The sequence below is a fragment of the Nesoenas mayeri genome (assembly GCF_963082525.1).
Source record: "Nesoenas mayeri genome assembly, chromosome: 2".
NCBI classification, from domain to species: Eukaryota; Metazoa; Chordata; class Aves; order Columbiformes; family Columbidae; genus Nesoenas; species Nesoenas mayeri.
This window is the reverse complement of record NC_137543.1, coordinates 87,914,061-87,938,908: the sequence shown is the minus strand read 5'-3', so window position 1 is coordinate 87,938,908 and position 24,848 is coordinate 87,914,061. Positions and strand designations below refer to the sequence as shown.

Below are 24,848 nucleotides of genomic sequence, written 5' to 3'. Positions count from 1 at the left end.
AAATAGGGGGAAAAGTATCTCTGAAAAAAACACCAGTTTAAACTGCATTTGCTCCTCCAAAAGCCACCCTTGTGATTTAACATGCAGATGACCAGGCTGTGTGTTAAATCAGTTAATAGTAAGGAAAGCCTTGCTGGCACTTGCTACGGAAACCTAGGTAGCAGAAGATTTCTAAAAAGGTATTTAAGGAACAAAGAAAGATTCATTACATTGCCAGCAACACAGAGACTAGCAGACTATTGGTACACTATTTGTCAAGTGCTGCCTTAGTCACACCAGCTCTGCACACTATGAATATTCAGAGTTTTGGCCATTCTGCCTCTTCCTTTAGTATCTCTGATTTGCTTGGTAAACATCCTTTGGTTGAAGATAAAGAAGCTTTGCAAAGAGGAAAATGCTTTTAAGCACTCAGATCTTTTGCAAGTACTGGAGTCTTGCATAGACAAAATGTGTCGGTTACACTTGTATCTTAGCAACTTCCCTAACAAAGACCAAAGTTGAGAGCCAGGCAGCGGACTGGTATACAAATATAGAGTCATGGCATGGCCTCTGCCTTTGTGAGGCCCAAAACGTCCCCAAAACTTTCACTGAAAGGACTTCTTTGTATCAGCATAGAGGTGCTCTGCTGCTGGGATGCTCGTATAACAAAAACCGCGCCAGGTCGTACTTGTTCTTCACGCCTGACGCTTCTGTGTAACCGTGACTCCACACCGCCGGCGCTCCCGAAGCATCGCTGGACGAGGTCTGGTCGATCTTGAAGCAACGGATATTGCTGCAAGGAGAAAGGAAATGGGAAGATGCGATAGCTTGAAATCCTGGCACGATTCAGCTTAAAATGTATGGACAGACACTTTTTTCCCTTCTCCCAGTTCTCAGTAATATACTTAACAGAATAAAATGAAGGAGGACATCCAAAATGGTAACTTTTATGTGTCTGTACACAAAGAATAAAAAAGCAGTACATAACTGAGCCTCTATGAGGGTGTCAGCTGCACTGTTTTGCTCAGCCAGCTTTTCTTTTCCTGCCCTCACCCCTAAGCTATTTGTTTCAACCTGGCCCAGTAGGGATACAAGGTAAATATGTCCCTAGTTTGATGAAAGCCAGTACAGGAGAGTGATTTTTTTTATCTTATACATCTCTCCTACTCATTTCAACAACAAGCCTCTGGGCTCTTTTCATTGTACTCAAATGAAGCCTCTTGTATGACCCACATCACCTCCTAAATGAAAAAAACAAACAACCAGTCTTCAGGAACAGCAACATGTATTAACAGCTTTCCATGAAAATACCCACAAACAGAAATCCATTCCCTCCTCATCCTGCAAGCGCCAGCCTGTGGTCCTGCAAATGAGTGTGGCCCTTCTGCCTTTCCAGTTGTACAGTCCAATTTTTACTGACGCCCTTGATCCTCAACCCTCCAATTTACTACCAACCTAGACTTTAGTCTGAACTTCAAATATCTCACGCAGCATAGTGAAGACTTAAAAAGGGCCCAGCCCTCTCTGTTTATACTCTTCAGAGCTCTGCTTTGCTGGGGAGAGATGACCTCCCCACAGCTCTCTTCCAAAGGCAGGAAAGTGAGCTCCCCACATGCTGCAGACACTTCAAAGGCACACGAACCTTTCATGAACCAAATGAATCATAAAGGGATACAAGCAGAAAGGTCTAACTGTTCACTCTGAGCATTCATTTTTCTCTATCCAAACCCCCACCTGACCTGAACACACAGAAAAGTCTTTTCAGCGTTGCACAGCCTTCCTCAAATAACCCCAAGTACTGTCACATCCAGTTCTATTTATTTTTACGCTAATAGTCAGGATGTACACCAGTGAGGGCAGATAAAAAGCAAACAAATTACATAAATAATGTTAGAACCACTGGTGTTTTAAGCCCTTGGTTTTGCAGCCTTCTGTGTGGCAAAGAGGAGGCAAACATTTTGCCATGAGTGTTACGAGAAGATTATCTGACCCCAAATCAAACTGGAAACCTGGATTTCTTCTAAAGTAGCAGGCATTTTAATTCTGTCTCCACTTGCAAACCACTACACACATGAGCAAACACACTTTCTTCACAGCTTGCTCATACAAAGCACTTATTTCCCAGGACAGAGGAGCCTGGATCAAAAGGGTTTTTCTGTTTGTTTCTTTTTTAACTGGGTTGACTGACCCTTGGTTCCTGGGCAAGTCAAGGACCCAGAGTTGTCTCAGGGCTTCCCAGCAGTGAAGAAAGCCACCTCCGTGCGCTGCTTTCAGCTTCCTCAGTGGCACCACTACAAATAGACCATGGGCCCAGAAAGGAATGATATCCAGCAGCACATCCTATGCAGGGAAGATGGGCTAAGGCTTCCAGCCAGCATGCTTTGTTTCCCCTCTAATTTAAAATGACTGTTACAACTGACCTAGATGCGCTTCCCTAAAAAAATCAAAGGAGCACCATCCTTTTTTTCATTGTAATTGCTACTGAAAATTCTTATATCCAGTGGAACACTTGGCAACATCCTCCCAAGCATGCAAGCCTCCTTTAAGATCTCCATACATATTAAAAAAGCAAGCATGCATGACAAGACTCTTCTCACCAGTACTAAGAATACATATTAACCTACTACCTGCTTCAATCCTGCCAGGACACAGATGGAGAGCTGCCTTTCACATGCAGAAGGAAGATATAAAAAGTACCAAGTACACAAGTATTTTTGCACTTGCCACAAAAAAAACCCCCACAAACAAGTGAAAGGAGCACCTCCTCCCTCACAGTCAGTTATAGCAATATACCATAGCAGTCAGTGTAGTGTATCAGTACAGGCACCAAGAAGCCTCTCAGTGGGCCTGGAATACCCAATCGTGGCTAATGGATATTAGGGAAGAGAAAAGGCCTGAGGTCTTAAGAATAACTGATTAAAAACCAAAACAAACAAACAAAACCAAAACAAACAAATACACATAACAAGATGAAAAAAGTTTTCTGTGAATTAAAGACACTGCACATGACAGTGAAAGTATCGTGTGTAACTGGGCCACACTACTTACTCTTCTACTACTTAGGACTTAAATTGGTACAATACTTCTGTAGGGCATAATTCCTGAATACTGAAGTGGCAAGAGACTGGCTTGCCCATCTTGTTTGCTGGGTTATACACAAGAAAAGTTTATATTTCACTTTCAGTTTTGACACTGTTCAATTAGCTTTGTCATATCTATATCTATATAATTTTTCTTTTTTACCCTATCAACCAGAGCAACATTACACACTGCTTCTTCAGGAAGGTTTCCTGTATACAATGAAGCCACCCTCAAAATAGAGGAACGCCCCTGTTTTTCACTGTCGGCTGCAGAGCATGGACTCTTGATTTTATCTGTGAAAACTCATCATTATTCAAATTTCCATTTAACTTTTATAAACTCCACTGATGGAATTGAAAAGCAAACTCACACTGTAAGTTTCTCTTGCTTGCACAACAGAGGAGGTTTACAACTCCAGTGTCTGATCTCAACAGTTTAAAAGAAAACAACACTAAACAACCGCTCAACCCTTAAAAAATAAATTAACCCTTCTTGGAATCATTCAATATTTAAGGATCAAATAGACACAGAAGGAAACCTGGAGCTGATGCAGTTCCCTTCAGGACATAAAAGCTCAATGCAGCATCACTGTCCACAGATGATCTGGTTTAGTACCAGTTTCCCAACCAACGCACTGCAGGAGGCACAAGGCAATTGGCGAATTTTGGTTATGGAGTACACTTAAGTCCATAAACAAACAGGTAGACAGGAAGGAAAGAGAGAGTCCCAAAGCATGGGAAGCAGCTTTGCTGCAAGCAGAGTGGGAGATGTGAGTCTTCAGGAGAGGTTAAAATATGATTAAAAAAATAAATCTATATTATGTAGGACAAAAGCAATGAGGTATGAAGGTTAACAAGAAATGGTATGTGAAGAGGTAAAAAGCAGCACAACGGTGAAGACAGACCCAAGCAGATGAATGTAAGCAAAAAAATGCACTGACTGGCTGGCATCCCAACAGTGGAATAAAATAGGTATTTTGTTTTAATCTAATGTCAGAAGTAAAATGGACATCAAACTGGCTCAATAGTGGCTATACCAGACCACTACTCCCCTTCAGGAGTTACAGATGAAAGAAATTGCACTGAAGTGGGTAAAGTCATCCCCTTTAAAGAAGCATCAATTTCTGACATATCCATAAAATCTGTCACTTTCTGATCCACTGCTAACAAGGAGCCACACTCCTTAAAAGAGATTTACACTTCCATGTATTGTGGTGTTGTCATAGCCTGGTGACAGGAGTCGTTCTGCCCGTTTCCCACTTGCTGTGTAAGGTAACTTACTTCAGTAGCTCCAGGGTTTTGTGATCCAAGGCTAATCTGGGATTTCCAGTCAGGTCCAGCTCTTGCAGTTTTGGAGGCAGGTTTTCAGGCAATGTGATTTCACTCAGTTCATTGCAGCTTAGGTCCACGCACTGCAAAAGGAAAGCAGCCAAATAAGCAAGAGAATTCAGTTGTCATCCAGACCATACAAGTTTTGATTAAATATATCAGTGCATGCTTCACAAAGAATAAAAGCTGCGGCTGAGACCTACGACCATTCATTTAAGTGGTTCTTACAAAAGACATTCATATGGCGTTTAGCCATCTTACCAGATGTCTGGGACACCTAGAAATATGTTCCTTCCATTTCCATCTCTTGCCAGGTGTCATCTTGTTATAAAACTCGTAATGTTTGTCTGCTCTTCACAGAGACAAAGACGGTCAGTGTACTTTTAAGTATCTAAGTGTTACTAATGAAAACAGCTGCCCGTCTTTTAATAGACAAAAGAAATGGAGATACAGTTGGGGTGTCTAAGCCACTGGCCACAGCAGTCCCTCCTTCGAAGTCAGTTTAAACCAGCACGAATATGACCACACTTTCAGGAATTCAGAATATACTGAGGGATATTAAAATAAGCAGGGTTATGAATGCATGTGCAAGGGAGGAGTAGTAGGGGAAAGGAAAAAATATTGGAGCAGTTTTAAACATGGTTTTAATTTGTGTCATCTTAGATGGACTCATTTAAATATGAAGTCAATTAAAGGAGTGAAAAAATTAAAGCTTAAATGTTTCAGAAAAAATATGACGGAAAACAGAAGAGAAACTTGCTGGCTATCCACCAGCTAAGCACAAATTAGCTACAACAAGTGCACTAGAATGACAAAATCCACAAACAAATATATTTTAAAGCTGCATATCCAGATGAAAGTCAATATACAGACAAAAAGATAGCATTTTAGAACAAAGCCAACTCTTCAAACCCTACTACAGTACCACCAGTGTAGCATGCAACAAAAATCGCAAAAGAAACTATTGGTAGGACATAGCGGGCTGGTATTTAACAGAGGATAGAAGAACTATTCACATCTTTCAGAAAGACAACTTTCTACTTTCAACCTGCAGAAAGACTTTGAAAACTTAATAAAACAGAAAGCTGAAAGGGGCAGGAGGAGGCTCTTCCTAGCTGCACGTTTTGACCATTATGTAATTTCCACTGACATAAGTGAGACACTTTCATTTTTGTAGGTATATTCAAAGAAATTGGGTCCTGAGCTAGAGAAAGGCATAAGATAACCTAGTAAAATCTGGAAAAGAAAAATCTCCTAACACTTTATTAAAGACATGCAATGGAAATAATGAATTTCCAACCCGAATCTTGAGGTTGTCTAATATGGAGGCCTCATTATCTAGTAAGAACAACCCGCTGATGTTATCTAAGCCTGATAAGGAAATCAGTGTTTAAATCTGTCACGCAAACAAAATAGTAGACGGCTTAATGGAACAGTTATTCCAGTGAGATTTTTCCCTCTGCGCAATTCCTTGCTGCTTCCAGCGAGCCAGTAATTACTTTGCAGATTAAAGAAGCTGCCAGCAGCCCTTGCTGTGTTCAACACCTCAAGGCCATTACAAATTTGATGGAAGAACATGCTGGAATAAGAAGTACAAAAATCAGTATTTCATTGTTCTCATTAAATGCCCAACACATCAGAGGTACCAACACTCTACAGCAGATCCCATGGTACCTGGGTACTAGAAAAGGCAGCTTATTTATCAGGTTAGGATTTCTTAAGATTTTATTTGTATTATTTGAAGAACAAGCTAAGAGGGACTTTCTGCACATCTATGTTAAATGTAGTCCTTATTGTACTCCCCAGGGAAGTAGGAAAGGAGTAGGAAAGCATATATTTCCTAACTGATCACAGTTTCCTCATGTGTTATTTTAATGCAAGCTGGTTTAGCCCCACCCATGCAAGACCAGAAGAACAACTACAACTACACACAGGATTTTGCACTGGACGGGCCAGCTGGAAGACAGGGTTTAATATCCAACATTTCCTCACACTGCATTTACAGCATTGTAACTGTTCTGTCCAAGGTTGGAAGGGACTTGAGTTATCATTTGTGACTGAAGGTGGGGATACTGACATGGACCTATTTAACTGTGAGAAAGCTACCAAAGATGGAGAGTTTCATCTTTAAGATGCTACTGCTACTAGATCTTCTCTTATTTAGGATGTCAAGGTAACAGTCCTGTGAAAGATAAGCTTGACTAAAAACTCCAACAAGAAACCTCTGTATCACCCTACTCACAGCAGGCCAGCAAGACAACCACAAATGAGAAGTAACTTGTCAGTCAACAAAAACTGGATGATAAAATAAAGCCAAGTCCCAGGCGGGAAAGGCAAGCCTGGGTTGCTGAGCTCTGCTCAAACAGCAAGGCGTACTCAACTGTTTGACTGTGAAAAACCACCAGGACACTGGAACAAAAAGGTGCCCTTTTTTACTTTGTAAGGCAAGGAAACTGAAGTCAAACAGCAGCTGTGAAGAAGTGTCTGCTGGGCCACTGACTCAGGTGCATGTGCTTCCAGCTGCTTGGCCATTCACAGAAGACATTTCAGTGTGGCCAGACAAACCTTGCTCTGACAGTATAAATAACTGTCATAAAATACAATTAAAAAAACCCTAAAAAATATATTGTATAAGATACCTCAGAGACATCCACTGGGCTCTTTAACACAGAGGACAATACATAACTTTGGTAGCTTTGACTACAGTGTGCTAAAAAGGCTTAGAGGCAATTGTATCACTAAAATGACCTTGGTTTTGGAAATTCTGGAGTCACTGCAAATGTAAAAGCATCATCATTTATAGTAGCTTTACTTCTGAAATTAATTCAGACAACATAGTAAGTGCTGCTACTACCCGTTCCAGTATCACTGACTCCAAAACCATAACCTGTCAGCCTCTCAGGCTAATTCAATACCAAAGCAAAACCAGCCAACCTAGAGAAATCACCAAGAGGCCAGGAGAACCCCTATGCCCAACAAGAGACTTTCCCATCTGGCAACTATATGAACTCATCTCACCTAAGCCAAACCCAGGCTTGAGCACTGACCAGGGACTGTTCTTCCACACAGGTGCAGTTGTAGAGGACTGTGCCCTCTTATGTGCAGTCATGCACACTACCCCTGCAGTCCCAAACCAGTTAGTGACATCCAGGCCTCTTTCTTCTACCAAAGAGAACTAACCATACAGAACCAGCAGGAAGAAACTGTTACAGTATTTCTGTTAAGCATTGTGGCAAAGTAGCACTTTAAACACTGATGCTTTTATAAAACATTCAGCTTTCCCAAAACACACAAACAAAATGAAAAAGTTAATTGTTTTATATCAACGTGTTTACAATATCCTATTTTTTTTTTGTTAACACCACCTTCATACTTTTAAAGAAATGTTTACTGCACAGAGCCTCGCTTTCCCACCCCAATTCTTCCTCTAAGAAAAAAAACGCTTTGCTCTGATTGATTCTAAATGGCCCTCTGCTTCCTCTGGCCATTGTTCCAAAGAGGGAGGAGTATTCAAAAACCCACAAGTTTGTTTGAGATTTCCTGGCTAAAACCACAAAGCTCATCTTTACATGCACTCGCTGTCCAACAGAATTATTGCTCCTGCTGGTCTTCCTGACCCCAGACGCTGAGGCACACAGGGCAGTCTGGGAACTCAGCCTTTCGACTTTACAGAGCGACCACAGGACGCTTAAGTTGTTGTGAGCCTGTGAATAGGTAATCAGTTCTCAGCCTTGAAGAATTCTCTGCTGTATCACAAGATTTGCATGCTGTGAATTAACCGTCTCCCAGCTCTGGCCAGCAGAAACAGCACGCAGTGCGATATATTCCACATTATAGACAGGTTGGAAGCAGGAGATCAACTCACAGAAGGTGAGCAGTAGTGTTCTTCAGCGCGGTCAAGCAAGGAATGCATCCCACAAAAAAAGTGTCAGGAAAAGTACAGAATTATGTCTGGAAACATGTACAAGAGACGGATTAAGCATTCCTCCGGTCGTGCAAAATATGACTGCAATTAGGAAAATTTAAGTAGCTTGCTTAAATACCCAAATCCTACAGTCCTGGAATTTCTCTCTGTCCCCAAGGCCTATCCTGTTTTGCAGCTTCAGCGGTTTTACATGTGCTCTAAACAAAGTCCATTCCTACACAACCAACTGCCGAGGCAGCAAGAGTTAATTACGCATAGCTCTTGCCAAATGTTTAAGTTGTATTGTAACAGACTGTCACAGGAAGACAATTAAGACTTATTTGGCAGAGAAGATAGGATGTGGTGAAGGTGAGCGTAAAATCAGATTTTGAGGCAGCTCTTCCATTCCGCTCTGAGACAGCACAGAGGCGAATATTTTGCATATGACCTCAGAGGAGAAAGCAGCTGTCAGATATCTACAATTTCTAAGAATATACTATCCTGTAGCAATGAGAGACCTGAGGCAAGAACAGAATTGGTAAAGCTGCATTATACTTGCTTCTTCCAAAGCACATTTGTTCCTTACCTTTATTTCAGAAAGCTGCATGACTTCTGGGAAGACTTCAATGCAGTTGGAGTGAGCAATTACAGTATGCATACGTCTGCAATTCATGATGGTTGTTGGAATGGCTTTCAGTTTGTTCCCACTAATATCAATTTCCTCCAACTCTTCCAGCTTGGCCATTTTGCTATAAAAACAAGAGTTTGAGAATTCTTCTTTTAATAGACACACATATTTGATATTGAAGTGGTGATAAGAGCAGTGGTTTTCATTATTTTAAGAAAATAAAATTGCAGACTTTGGTACTTGTTCACAGCAGTGCCTGTCACCTCTCCTCACATCAGACACTAACACAGTTGTGGAACAAAATGTGTGCTTCTTCTGTCAATGTTTTGTTAATGCTACTTTTCAAGTGACTTGTTTTTCTTGCATTCCCCCTACTCACCAGCTCACTTACACTCTTCTTCCTTCTTCCTTCCTCTTTCTTTCAACTCTAGCTTCTCACTTTGCCCCCTTTTCCCCTCTACCTTCTGGCATCCCATTCAGCCCTTCCCTCTAATTCATCCCCCTCCCCCTCGCTGTTGAAGCCCAGCTGCCCAGAACACCACGCAAGGACAGGGATCTCTCTCCCTTTACTTATTGGCATCTCTTTCCCAAGGTTGTACCCCATCAGCTTTACAGCACATCGCACTTGAAAGATTTCTGATTAAAACAGAGTGAACTGAAACTAGAGAAACTGCTGCTAAAGTACAATCTCCTTCTGGAGTGAGAGGATTTTTCCCTAGTGGCATTAGTCTGCATGCAGAGGACATTTCCAGACTGCTATGCTCACCAATCTCCTGTAAGTAGAAACCCACCAGGTGTGAATAAAGTGACCAAGTCAGGGAAAACAGAAGACCTCCTTGCTTGACTTCAAAAGCACGCTGTAGTTGTGCTGCATTAGTCCAGTCAAAAAGAGGAAAACACACCAACTAACACGTAGCACTCACTTGTCTGTGTAGCGCAAGAGAGGGCAGTGACGTGCAAGAGGGCACAGCAGGTGAGTCCACCCACCGCAGTACCACCACATTCAAAATACAGCCTTTGCCACCGCATTTCTCTGCAATTTAGTACTCGCTGTGAAAGCGTTTCATGATGCCCACCCACCGCTGGGCCAGAGGCAGTGAAACCAGCTACTCACCTTGCAGGGAAGCTCTGTAGGCGATTGTAAGCCATGTGCAAGATTTTCAGGTGTGGATGGCCTGTTAACAAGGGTACGCATTTATCTGTGAGGTTGTTATTGGTCAGATACAACTCCTGCAAGATGCTGTGGGTTTCTTCAGAAAGAGTGGCTGGAGGAAGCGTTTCCAGTTTGTTGGCAGAGGCATTCAGAAACCTCAGGCTGCAAAGAGAAGTTGCATAAGGGAGTTCAGCGAAACATCCTGTAGGTTTTGTCTAGAAGTATAAATAAAACCTCTGTTTTTAAGAGTTAAGATAGCAAAGGTCAAAAGCAACAAGTTCACAACAACGGACAGAAAGACCAAAAGTCTAGCATTATAAGAACAACACTTCTGATCACGTTTTTAAATGAACACATTTGTATGAACAAAACATCAGCAAAACGAGCACATCAAAATGTCTCTATCCCAAGACCTCAGTACCTCCGACATTACTACAGATGAACCTACAGATAAAAGCAGTAACAAACCACATCATCTCCATATTCATTCCACATAAAAATGAACTTTGAATTCATCATCAACGAACCATGAGAGTACAGCCGCCCTTCAAGTGACTAAAAGAAGTCACTGCTTAAAAAGACAGCCATTTTTTCAGTATTTTAAATAGTGGCTAGTGTGCAGACAATACTTTGTTTGAATCTGTAGGCTTGAAAGCAACTACAAAATATGAAAAAGTACTCTTTGAATATTTGGATAACTAAAGATGCATCAATCACAAAAAAACCCCACAAACAAACCTAAGACTAAGCAGTAATTAGCCTTTTAGATTTTTAAAGAGAGACAGTGCTAACAGTAAATTAAAAAGTTATATACTTGCTTGCTGATGTATGCAGCAAGAAAGTTATATCTCTATGTAGTTCCGGGGCACCCTTCCCCTACTCCCCAAAGTAGCAGAAGGCCTTGTCAGTATTTTCTGCAGCCCCGTCACAAGCTGCAAAGACTGAAGAAGCACAGAAATGAAGTTACTCTCTTGTAAAGGACTTTTTCCAGGACGGCAACAAGACCTGTTGGGGTACAGGCACTGCCCACTCCTGCCAGTCTAGTTCTGTGGGCAGAGGATTCATATTTGGTGATCAGAGCAGTGCTGGAGGAATACACACTGTAGGCATCTCGAGGGCTAGAAATCGCACAAGCAATTCCAAATAAATGGAAAAATAAAGCTATTTATCCTTCAGTTACCACGTCTGGCATGACCATGCCTTTTCACTAGAAATACGACCTCTCTCTTCCTTCCTTCTCTTTTCAGAAAAGGCTGCCTTAGAGCCTGCCAGTCTGCAGGGACCACGTTCAAACCAGGCTGCACCACTCCTACCAACTAACAGAAATGGGCAGCTGCAATGGGCAAGTTGCACTCGAGACACAAGGCTCAGAAACAAGCTGGCTGAAGCCTATGAAGCCGCTGATCAGGACACAAAAGGTAGTTGTGCTTCTGTCATCAATCTTAAGAGAAAGTGATAAAATATTGATAGTTTCTGCCATGCACACAGGAGTCCACACTGACCTTTAAAGTCTATTAATGAATGAAACGGATTTGCAAGAGCTGCAGCTGGTTGGAACTTGCTCAGCAGCAAATAAGGGTCAGACATGCTACAGAGGAGTCACGTGGAATGCCAAAGGATTAAAAAACCCCACTATTTCCATTAGGAGCAAAAATCTCGCAGCACTGCACAGAATCGAAACTAGGTTAGCTGTTTTACAGACAGAGGAGTCCACTTCGGAGAAACACGGTTTAATCCTCAGGTTCATTCATTATTCACAAGGGTGGTAAAACTCCAGAGGAGGAAGGGAGGAGAGGGAAGATTAATACAGAGAAGGAAACAAGCAGCTGAAAGGGGTTTTAAAATTATTTATTTATTCTAAAAAAGATACTGCTCAATCTCACCCTTTAGCTATAAACTAAAAATACATTAAGCTCATTCAAAGCTGGATTATTTAACTGCAGCATACCACATCAACAGTTCCTGCACTTAATTAAACAGCAGCAAGCACACCTATTGCTGAAGTACAGACAACCATGACTTTGGCAGCTCAATGTAATATGCATGATAACCTTTTCTCTCCACAAAAAAGGCACTTTGACTAACATTAAAGCCACAATATCTTTTGTACCACTCAGTACAAAACAGTCATCTTCAGCTCAGCCTGGAAAGGTGTAAGTAACAAAAAGGTTTAAGACTGCTGAGAAAAGTGAAATTTCACAGGAATACAATGGGGATGTGGAGGTGGCAGCAAAACATCCCCCAAGAAAAGGCATGTTCCGCTATCCTGAAGAGGAATCTACATTTTGCTTAAGTTCTTGCAAGCTGCAGCAGAATAACCTGAAGTGTTTCACAGGTACCTTCTTTTAATAACGATGCAGAGCCAAAGAGATAACCTAGAGAGCATCCCATGGGTATGAAGTTCAGAAGAACACAAGTCCGCTCAAGTACAGCTAGCCCAAAACACAGCTGCAAACGGTACATTGCTCAGATAAAGCTGAAACTAATACAGGCTACTATCCTGAAGTCATTTAAAATTCAAAAGAAAGACAGGTCAAACAAAAGCTCTTTTGCTTGTAATAAACTTCCAACATTGGTGGAATACAACAAGAAATTTCAAGCTGTTCCCTCACTGGTACTAAAAGTGTCCAGAATCTGTGTATTCCTGCCAAAAATAAGTTCTGATTAATATATTTTCCAATGGGAAAAGGAGGGAAGAGAGCTGTCGTTCAGAACCCCCCTGCCAAGTCTTCCAGAGAGTGGTACAAGAACGTTGGAAAAAAATCCAACAAGTCATCCTGACCTACAGTTTAGTGTCTTGATGGGAACAAGGTTTAGGTGGCCAACAAAATCTTGCCAGCAGCCTAGAATGGAAACCCTATGGCATCAGGGCCTCTCACCTACCTCATACATACCAACTCATGGCTGGCTAGCACTCCACGTTCAGGTTCAGGATGGTCACATATAGATCTCTCTCTGTGTCTGTCATCATTAGAATTAAATGAGATTTTTAGAGAAGAGTGTGCTGCTTATTTACATGTTCCTTTTGATCAGCTGCTACATTAAAATGGTAAAAAGATATTCAAAAGATAATTCTTTCAAGGTATTTTCTGAATTAAAAAAAAAAAAAGGGATACCATTATTTAGGCAGAGAACAGAATGAACCAGCAGACTGCTATTGCCAAAGCTTTGCCAGTTCTGTGCTATAAACTTACGTCCAAAAAACCCCTCAACAAAATCTGTACTTGCCCATCAGGTTTTCCCTCACACTGATTTAACACAGAAGTCCTCCTCCAGGTTATTTCCACTCTCCTATTTCTTCATCCTCGTGCAACATGCCAGCTGCTACCTGAGAAGGCACATCTAACAAATGCCCTCCAGAGGAGTGGAAATTCACTTGGGCACAACTGTTCCCATTTCTCTTGTGCACGGACTTAAACTGATTTATGTTCCTTGAAGATATCCCACTCATATTGCTTATCAGATGGAAGGAGAATGTCAAGTATTAAAACTCAGTCCAAAATTAATTGTTTGCCTTCCCAATTCCACCCACGTGGAATACCATAAGCTCATGGAGAAAAAAAAAAGTACAGAATCACTGCAAAAACCTGAATTCAGCAGCTTGCACACATAACAGAGTAGAATATAATAATACAGCAAGGAATGCATGAATTAACAAGTTCTAAAAGAGCGTCAGAGATTAAGAAAGAAACGAAGGCGCTGGCAGGGAGATGCCAGAATTCTTCAGCTTTGACAAGGTGCAAATTCTCCTCTGAGGTACTAATAAAAACATTGATCTCTAGCTGGAATAAGTCACCTTTGGTTTTATGAGGTATTGAAGTACAGTCCCTTGCTGGATTTAACTTCTCCAAGGGCCAAAACAGGAAAAAAAAAGACTGTCCCAAAGATCAGGCTAGAATCGAGGACATGGATCTAATTCAACAAAACAGACCTAATATGCAGTCATATGCATTCCTTATTTAAACCCAGAGGATTCAGATCTCAATTCGAACTTCCAAAAGCAGAAGAAGGAAATCTTCTGTTGAAAACTGCCAAAGGGTTGAAATGTTTTAACACCAAGGCCTGCCCCCAGCACACATAAAATTGAATAGAGGACAATTGTGAGAATACAGTGTCTCCCAATTCCTCACCTTTTTTGAGGGAGCTTGGCAAGCCTGGCTTGCTGGTAAGAAACAGCCACCACTGAAAATCTAAGTCCTCAAAAAAGCTTATGAAATGTTCAACATTAAAAGGAACATCACAGCTAACTGCATCCAATGATGACACGGCAGCAAATCAAAACCACTGTGCTTAGCTTCACAGTACTGATAAAAGTTGGAAAGCATACCACAGCTGCAAAAGGAGAATATGCAGAGAAATCAAGATCTCCAGTTTGGCCTGTGCCCCAAGATCTCCATCAGCACACAGCAATCAAAATACTAAATTTCTTCTTCAGTCCCTTCTGCAGAGACATGACCTCAATTTCTGACCACCTAATCCTAAAATAATTTATGATTGTGGTAGCAGGTGTGTAAGGAAGAATGCTTTAAGCTAAGTGTGTCGCAGAGGGAGGAAAGAGAGAAAAAAGAAAAGAAACAAAATACAAAAAAAAAAAGGCAGTTTTGCCAGCCTGTGCAAAAGAGGATATTTCTGCTCCTTAAAAAAAAAAAAAAGAAAGAATGAAAGGACGGAAACATTCAAGTGAATCCGCTTCCTGTTGATAGACTGCCAAAAAAACCACTTAACTAACTGCTGCTGTCTCCTCAGCTCTTACTTTCTAACCTATCTTTAGCTGTTTCATCAACTGGGATTTCCCCAGTTTCTAGTATATCTGCTTGCAAAGCCTAACCTATCAGCAAAGGAACAAATGCAGCTAAACATTTTTGAAACAAAAGTATGTACAAACACTCAAATAGCTCTTTGTATTCATTTGAACTTGTTTCCTCCCTCACTTCTGCATCCACAATAGGATTGAAAACTTGCATCCAAAAGAAGCAGCCACAGTGGGTGGAAATGGCAAATATCAACCAAGAGCAAGCTTAACTGGGTCACCTTCCAGACCTCCAGTAAAAAAAAACCCACCCAAAACAAATTAAATCAAAACAAACAAACAAATAAACAAACAGAAAAATCAAAACATATATGAACAGCTGAGCAAAGCTGAAACAAGAATCATGCAGATGAGAGCCTAGATAGGCTCCGAACAGCTGACACCGGCTTAGCCACCACAGGTGGCCACTACCAAACACTATAAAACAAAGTCCATGGCTTAATCTGTGCACATCACAGCTACACATCTTCACCACACAACTCCTTTAAATAGTCCCAGGGCTGTTTTAAGGTTTTAAACCAAACAAACATTCATACTAAATGGAAAGGAAGCTTAGGGGAGAGGCAAACCCTCACTTTTCGCTGTGTCTCCATTTTCAAACCCTCCTGACCACTGCCATTGCTTTTCTACTCCACTGAGGCTCTCGAATGCTTGCCCATCTTATCTGAAGAGCATTCTGTAGGATTGTTTTCATGCCATTAACCAGTAGTTTGCTGCAAGCTGGCCAAGGAAGGCAGCTAAAAAGTGCATAGGAGAATCAGACAGAGTGGGAAAGGCATGACAACAGATGAAACAATGGACAGACATGAAAGGCTGCAGAAATGCAGGTGCAGCAAAAAAGGTCCAGGACTCAGCCTGGAGTTTTCCCCATCAGCCGCAGCACTTGCACGAATTCTCTGTTTTTGCAGCATCTGGCAATGAGAAATGAAGAGATTATCTGGCTGCCTCTGTGGCGTTCATCTTGCCAAGAAAATCCCCACCCTGCAAGAGGAATCCTTGCTAACATGATCAAGATGTGCATACTTCAAGTACAACAAACAGAACCAAGTTTTGCCTTGGTCAGAAAAATGTTTCATAGGCTAGTCCTCAATTTCTCCTCAAGTAACAGTCTAAAATAGAAAATTAATTAAAAAGCAGACCAGCAACACATCCCTAAATTATACTCTTCAGTAGAGAATAACACCTTTTCGGTGGTTTTTGAAGGATCAAAACAGAACAGCAATGTTCGTAGATTCTTTTATGAAGAGAACAGAGGTTTTTCAGGGTTTTTTTTGTTATTGTTGAAAGTGGCATTCTCTCTTTGTGCACCAATGCACTGATTTCTCTCCCTTCTTCTAGATGTCAAAGCCCACCAGCACTTGAGCTGAAGTTCGCCCAAGGCGCTTCACACCCACTTTGTCAAACATTCAGGATTGAGAAGGAGAAAGCGTTTATAATTCACAGCATGAGACTTCATACCCAGACAAGATATCATCTGTCAGCTGCACAGACCTGAGTACCTTTCCAAAAAAATAATCTTTTCAAGGCTGCAAAAGGTAAGTCATTTTATGGAGAGATAAAGGTTCTGTAAGGTAAAGTGATTTGTCCAACATTACACGCTGGGTAGAGATGATGGCAGACCGCTTGGGAAATCCAGTTCTCTTGGCATGTCTAGCAGTACAGATTGTGTTTCCCAGGGAATGCTTGGAGAAGAGAGCATTTTACCTTTTTCAAACAAACCCCTGAACACTTTCCCTGGCCCAGACCCACTTCTGTTGACACTTAGTTGCTGACAGAGACAAACATTGGAAAACAAAATAAAAATGGAGATGTTTCCTGTGGGAAATTTCAAACTTAAAACTCGGACGTTGTGCGCTAATCTGGTCTGTTGTTTTCCTTCACAGTTATCACTTCTGCAGCAGTCACAGGAGCACCAGCATGGACATACCATTTGCAAACCACGTCATCTAAACCAGCAAAGGAGTAAGGAACCAGGAGGGAAAACCTCACCCAAGCCAGTTGCTGCTATTACCATCGCAAGCGAAGGAGGCTGAAGCAGCAACAAGATGCTAGAATGGGTAAGCTCTGCTCATCTCCTGTGACAGTAAATGACTTTGTTAATTTTATACCTGTAGAAAACTTTGAAAATACATGCCCTGTACTGCTCAAAAGCTGCAGAACATCAAAGCTGCAAAGGGGAAAAAAACCCCAAACCCGAACCAGCCATTTAATAGTGTTACTCAACATAGTTTTTTTAAATTCTACTTCTCAGCACACTTACAGCAAACTTCTGGAAATCTATCCCCAATTCTGGTTTCAGCCTGTACTTGCTCATTTTTATAATAAAAAAATGATAAAAAGCTGCCTACAGTTTTGTAGCTTAGTTTAAAAAGACGAATTGCAATACAAAGAAAAAAAAGAAGATTATTCAGGTTCTCTCTCACTGCCAAAATCACACTACACTACTTCCTAGATCTGCAACCTGGTTTTAATACAAGTTTTACAAAATTATTTCTCTCTTTGCTTTCAAAGATTCCAGTAGCTTTCTGAAACTTACTTAAATGTTTCTTACCTTTCTAAATTAACAGATAGGAATTTCAACTTGGGATCTGTAAACAGGATTTTTTTATTGACTTAATTTTGCAACTTCCTGTAAAAAAGCTTTTTACAAGATTTCATTTCTGAAATTCATACAATCTCTAACATACAGTACTTTAAAAAGTCATCCACCAGAAAATAACAACTGCTGGTGTCAAACGCCCTTGCCACATGAACAGGCTATGAATGTCACCACTTTTAAACAGAAATGCGCTAGATAATCAGAATTATTACAGTAGCAACTTTGATAAGTTTCAATGCTTTGGCTGCACTTTTATGTAAAGTCTAAACTGACACAGTAAATTAACATCAGAATAACTTTGCTGATAATTAAGTTGCTCCAAAGGTAGTACCCTACACAGGCTTGAATGTGGACAGATATGCACTACTGTTGTTAAAACAAACACCAAACTCCACAAAAGCAACAAGAAAAGAATCAAAGTATAAAAATTATTTTAAACGTTCTTGAAAGCAAATCAAGGCTGGAAGGCTGGAAACCAATATGTCATATTGGTTTCCAGAAACAAACCTCTGTTGTACTAATGTTTACCTTTTGGAATATAATTTTTAACCTAAGCAATAAATGCCTCAGAACACTACTGTTCAAGAGTAAGGAGTAAGTCAAGAGTTTATTTAGAAACCACCTTGACCACAAATCTAATTCTCAAACTCCCCAAAATGTGAATCCCTGGAAATTTAACCAGAGGTTCATGACAGAATGGACAAGAGTATAAAAGCAGAGGTTTCACAATAATGGGTGAGGAGCTGTGACAGTGAGATGACCAAAACTTTTCCTTCTCCATCCCTCAAGCAACCAAGGAGCTATGTGTTCCTTTTGTCATAGCTAGGGTCAGAAATAAAACCCTACAGCCCACAATCTCACTCTCTTAAATTCTGCATGGCTTAGGCCCTCAGAAATCCCATGACTACATGTGGAAGTGCAGAGGTGCAAGGAGCACTGACACCAAGGAAAGGAAGCTCATTTACCATCCCTAGACTATGCTACCAATCTCCTGTATTCCTATCACAGTCACTTTACTGGACATATTCATACCCAGAAAGAAAGATTATGAAGACCCTGAGACTAAAGAAACAGCAGCATAAAAATAAGAATCCATGAGGCAGATCATGTGTTGACATGAGCTAAATTAGTAACAAACACTCGAAAAGCATAAAAAAAAAAATCACAAAGCAAGGACAGGGGAATAACTGAGTTATTCTGACAGCCTTATGCACAGATTTGGTTTTGTTTGACAGGTATAAATAAGTTCTAGGCTGTGACTGAAGGGGGGAAAAAAAAGCTTTCACACTCCATCAAACAAGCCTAAGAAATATGTATTTAAAGAAACTGCCACTAACCCATCTCAGCGTACATAGTAGAAAATAGCATGTGCTTCACTTTACAGCTAGATTTCAAGAAGTAGGTGTTCAGCAGGAGCTTGGTGGGGAAAAAGAATCAACCATATAAAGCAACAAAACCAGAATAAAAAGAATATGTGTTTTGGTGAGTTGCACAGACATCTGTTCTTACCATACAAGGCTTGGCAACTTTCAAATTAGGGGAACCTCAGATCACCCTTTCAGCTAGGAAGTAACATGCAAAGCAAGGTTCCTCACACGCAGGTCAAGATTGTATTTCTTTATACTTACCTGTCTGCTTTCAAAAGCAGGTTAGATGGCAGTTCAAGGAGCTGGTTGTGTTGCACGTCCAGGACCTCTACTTGCATTCGCTCGAGCCGATCTGGTAGCCTTCCTAACATGTTATGTCCCACCAGCAGCTTACGCAAGCTACTATTGTAAAACAACCTTAAAGAAATATAAAACACAAAAATGAGAAAAATCTAAAGTGAAGAGTTGCTTTGAGCATTTAGGTGTGATATCACAGTTCATTGCAAGAAAGTGATTCAGCCAACTGATTAGCAGACATAGGATTAATTACGCACAGATCCAAGAATGCCTTCCCACTCTCCACCAACTTCTTAAAAAGGTTGTTCAGAGACAGGGAAGGAGGTTTAAGGATGATTCATGAGTGAAAGTAGTGAGAAACGGTTATCTTGTGGCACTGCCGAATACATGAATGTACAAGCACGACAGCGAAGGAGGTAATTGCCAACAATGGCTGCAGAAAACTGCACGTGTGGGATCCCCCTGGCTAATGGAAGAACTTCCTTCAGAAGTGTGGGTGAAATCACCAGTCACCCCGCAAGCTTCATAGCGCTTTATTCATCATGTGCTGACTCACAATCCAGCACAATTCTTCCCTCCCCCCATTTTCTTTTTCTGTGAATACCAGACTAACATAAAGCCTCCTTTCCAGTTCTACAGCAAATCAAATCTATCTAATCGGCTTTACTTTCTTGAGCTTTTCCAAGCAATAGATGACTTGGGGTCCCATCCCCCTACTCCATTTTTGGGTGGCTGTGGCAGAAGAGGGCAACTTAAAGAGACAAGAACAAATAGCTATTTTGATCAAATAGCAAACCTAAAATTTGTAGTATAAACAATGCAATGAGGAGTTTAAAATCTGCACCTAAAGAGCCCAAAAATGGAGAAACTCTTGATTTTGAACAGGAACCACTTTTAGCAAAGCAAGAAAAAAGAACTTATTTTTCATCTGCCACCTGTCTTACATTGCCGCTACCATACTGTTTAATCTGGCGAGCCTGTGCATCATGCTGACCTGCTTCAATCAAAGACTCTCAAATTACTCAGCATTAAAGCAAAAACCTTCTTCTCTCTGTTACAATGACCCAAATACACATAAAGAGCCTCCCCGTCCCCTCCCTACAATACATCAGGTCATCGGATTACTGTGCCAAAATAATCAACGAAGTATGCTGAGTATTTTCCCCTTGACAGATACCATCATACTCCATGTCTGCGTGCCAGTGTTAACAGTTATCTCAGTTGGCTGGATTGTCTGTGTTATGACCATGGACACAAGTCAACAGCCAGCTGTATCATTCCAGGAGGCTCAACACAGGGTGAAAAGACTTACCATAAGCAAAACAGAAAGATATATCTATTATGTTTTTGTCATTTAACTATTTTTGTTTCACTCTACTTTTACTTGAAAGTCTCAATTATGGACTTGCCTTTCTGTTCTGATTCCTTTCGTAATCAAGACTAGCCAGTATCATCAACACCAAACATTACAGGAAAAAGAACTGGTTGACGAGATCTCCAAAAACAATTTATCACTTTTGGTTTTTTTTCAGATGGGTAGGGGCAGTGCCATTTTACAATAAAAAAGTTCAAATCATTGCAAAACCCTTAGCAATTAGCTCTTCCATGAAAATACATTTTATAAATCATTCAGAAGCACTGAGTAAGTCTTTGGGGTTTTTGTCTGTTTTCTCTTATTTTTGAAGTTACACAAGCACCAAAGGAACTGGGCTGCCTGAAGAGAGGTTGAACCACCAGCATTTCAGTACAGTCCTGATGAGCCTGGGCCACCTAGTTCTCAGGCTGGAGGGCGAATAAGGATGCTGGGACTGCTCTTCCCTAGAGGCAGCTTTCTCACTTGCCTGATTCCCACTGCAAGTTTTGATGGGATCAAAAATTTGCAAAGACAAGCACACCACTCAGCATCAGCATCTTCCGAGAAAACATCATTTGGTGAAAGCATTCAACTAATTCCTTTAGTAAGCAACTGCTCAAGAGAATACAATGTTAAATACAAATAGATCTTCTAAAATAGGAACAAAAAGGAGCAAGAATACCTACAGACATCTGTTCGCTGGTGGCAGTAAGGTAATTTTAACAAATCTTAATTGAAGAATTTCCACTTTCTTTGAAGAATCTTTGGCATTGTCAGTTTTATGACAATAAGTTTGTTCTGCATAGCTAAGACTAAGTACCCTTTTTGTTATTTTTCAGTACTCTTAAAGCAGAAATGGCTGCATTACAGCCTAGCGTATATCATTCCCATTTTCTTTAATTGAGACAAATTTTAATACTCATTCCTCTAGATCAACTGCTTCAACTCTTTGTCTTCAAGAGTTGTTTTTCTGTTTTGAGGCAAATGCACATACCACCAACTGTAATTTGTTTAGATTAGGTGCAGCCTTCATTCAGCCTTCCTAGAAACTTCTGGTCAGTCAAGGCTTGAAAATCTGTTAGAATTGCAAGCATCCTCCTAGGAGAGTCCTGCTCACTCAATCCACGGGTTTTCAGAGTGCTATTCCTTGTAGAAGCACACAGCAGTGCACCTGAACATACTTACTGGGCTCTAGCACTTACCTGATACTTAACAGTAGGTCTATATGCCTGAGCCATTTGCATTTGAATCCAGACACAAATTTCCCTAAAGTTTAACAGACCTTCAAAGCCTGTGTTTTGAACTGGGCCCTAAAACTGAGCTGACTTATTAGGAGCTAAGCTATCTAGACACATACTACAAAGACAAGCTTTCAAAGATAAGCTGTTTCCTGGGGTTAATGATAAGATGGCAGGGGAGACAAGTGGGATGTTGACTGTACCTAATTTCAGCTAATCATTAATCTCCAAAAGATATCCGGTTTGCCTTGATACTCCTCGTTGTTATGAAGTGCAAATGAAAGGCAAATGAACTTTTGCTCTCCCCACCTTCTGAGTAGGCGCATTTTCACTCAGTGTGAAAAAATAGAGGGATTAATAATCTGCATGTCAGCTTGTTAGTTTGCTTAGTAAATCACACATCCTTTTCTGCCCACATTTCTGAAAATTATTCTCTTCCTATTTCTGAGACTAAAGCTGACAGTTTATACCATATGGCACATTCATCGGACCCTGACAAAACTCTCCTTTTCGGTTTCTGATGCTCTTCTGCGCTATACAATTCTGTAAGGAAAATATTTAATAGTTTATCATATACTAGCTGTCTACAATCTTCAATGGCTCTGCACATCCCCACGCAATTTTACCCTTTGTGCCTAGTATGCTCCCCTTCTTTCACAAAATCTCTTTTAAACTATGCAGAGCAGTAAAGAGCAACAGCTCTCTTCCAGTGAAGTCAGGGATCAGCACCTGACCAGTATACTCACTTGGAACGGTCCTCTCTAGAAAAAACAAACACTAAGAGCCATTCATTATTTAAACTCAACTCCTATCTTCCTTCCTGTACACTTGCTTTCCAATCCTTTCCATTTGTATTTCTCAATTTTAAGTTTAGACTCCTGGAGAAGACATCATCTTTGTAGCAAAGGCGATTGCTCTACTTGCAGGAGTTTGCTTGCTTGATGAGGCTTTACCTTTTCCTCTCAACCCTTTTTCATTCAAACAGGGTTGTGAACTGGAGTCTCTAGGCACCGCTGAAACTAAATTACAAGAAATTCCGGATCTCTATACTGTCATGCAAAGTTATGGCTGTAAATATTTAATATTCAGTATCAAAAATGAAGGGCTTTTCTGCCTAAGCAGCCACATGAACAGCTTCAAAACTTCCACCTGGAGTTCAAAGGTATTGCTTTCTCTGCATGAAAGTAAAAGAAGAAAGGCTGGGTGGAAGCTTGAGGCATGATGACACCACACAAGGTAAAAATAAAATCAAACAAAAGATAAAACAGGCCTGACAGTCACTGGAACAAGCTAAACATTGAATCAGCAACTATTTCCACATTGTGCAACTAGTCTGAAAGACTCACTGGGCAGGCAGCTCACGTATCTGATTGTAGCCAACATCCAACACTTCCAGCTTCCTGCTGTCACACACCCACTCAGGAAGGTTTTCCAGGTGATTTCTGTGAACAAAGAACACAAAGAGGTATAATGAAACAATAATCAAGATGTAAAGGCTATTAAGAATACAGCCTCAAGAGAGATACAGATTCTTGCAGGAAATAAATCTGCTATATGATATGTTTTGTATGAGACTATCACCTCTCCTCTAAGGGCACTAGTAGTGCAGTAAGGTTCTCTGTAGGGGGGACAAGACAGCTAACAGCATTATTATCTTCCTAGATGTACAGCCACTAAGAAAATGGAAGAAGCTGCTTCCAATTATTGGGAAAATTTTAAGAGTATCAGAGCATTGATGATGAAGAAGTCTCTCTATGGAGAAATTTGTGAGATACTCCTCAGAAAATATTCACATCCTACACAGCTGAAACACACCTTTTGATCTTCCATAAATTCAATCCTAAAATGCAGTCTACCAGTCTTCAGCTATCTCACTGAATAGTGGAATTTTTGTGTGTGTGTGTATCTTTTAAGCAAAGCATTTAGCTTTTCTTGTGTTTGTCTTCACAGAAAATAACCCTTCTAAAAAGTAATTTCTTAGAGGTAAGTCTTTTCCAAATATTGCACTGAAAACATGCAGCAAGGCACAGTGAGGCACCCATGTATCCTAACTTAAAGACAAAAATTAGCCGCACAAAATACATGGAGGAGATCCTGTGCATGTGCATTGATGTATCCACTACTTCCCAGACTTGAAGTTCAGGAATAGGACCTTACACAGCATGAACACTGATTTATGTTCATGTACTTGTATCCTATAGTTTATTCACGCAATAGCCTTTAATCAAAATATGTGACAGCAAACCAAGCCCTCCTATTGCCAGACAGCTTCCTTTCCAATCTCAAACAGATTTCCCAAGTGAGCTAAGAAGCTAAAGACACCCTAACCTTGTTACAATGCCATCACTGAACTAAAGCACAAAAAGGGTTTTGTGATCAAAATCATGCCTTTTGCAATCAATTTAATTTACAGCTAAATGGAGAACATAGATTTACAAAGAATGCTTTTCAATAAATCACACTTATTTAGTCACACCTGTGTGCTACATTTAGGTGGACAATGTGACTCATGGCTGATGAAACTTCTGTGACTACTGCCACAGGTTAACTCACTCATTGCTACGATCACTCTCACCAGCTTAAGAGTGCTTTAAGAAGGCTTTTTAATGAATGAGATTATCACCCCAACATGCAGATGAGTAATTCCTTAAATAAGCCCATGTATAAAGTGTTTTCCTGATTCAGTCCTTAAGTTGTGAACCAAACTAAAACACCCCCTTTTCCATTTCTTCCCTTATCCCACCTCACTGATTAATGTGAGATTTACAGATGCATTCAAATGGCAATTGCAGACATTCCAGCAGCAGCCACAGCCACGGGCCACGGAGAACAACCAGGAGCTGCAGGAGCTGCTGAACTGATGAGTAAACTATCAAAATGTCACCTACGCTGGGCCTGTGACATAGACAGATGCAGTCAGAAAGAAAGATGCCTCATATTGGTGCACACTTGAATCACCATGTTATATCTCTATAAGACAGGGAATCTTTAAGTCAGGGAAACTCTAACTATAAAGGCACATTCCGCTTTTAGTACTAAAAAAACCTAAAAAGTTAATTTATAAAAAGGAAACAGGGAAGCAGAAAAAAGCCCACCCTCTAACTCTGAGA

At 40.7% G+C, this 24,848-nt stretch overlaps 1 protein-coding gene across 1 annotated transcript in view; it reads right to left on the bottom strand.

Annotated features, from left to right (window-relative positions):
- The window catches only part of PHLPP1 (PH domain and leucine rich repeat protein phosphatase 1), a 143,094-nt gene that overhangs the window by 6,872 nt on the left and 111,374 nt on the right, over nucleotides 1–24,848 (bottom strand). The window contains exons 9-14 of the mRNA XM_080338876.1: nucleotides 23,085–23,180; nucleotides 19,111–19,266; nucleotides 10,035–10,235; nucleotides 8,879–9,041; nucleotides 4,341–4,471; nucleotides 668–772 (exon numbers count right to left, since the gene is read on the bottom strand). Of these exons, the coding sequence (XP_080195002.1) occupies nucleotides 668–772; nucleotides 4,341–4,471; nucleotides 8,879–9,041; nucleotides 10,035–10,235; nucleotides 19,111–19,266; nucleotides 23,085–23,180 (852 nt within the window). The remainder of the gene's footprint in view (nucleotides 1–667; nucleotides 773–4,340; nucleotides 4,472–8,878; nucleotides 9,042–10,034; nucleotides 10,236–19,110; nucleotides 19,267–23,084; nucleotides 23,181–24,848) is intronic.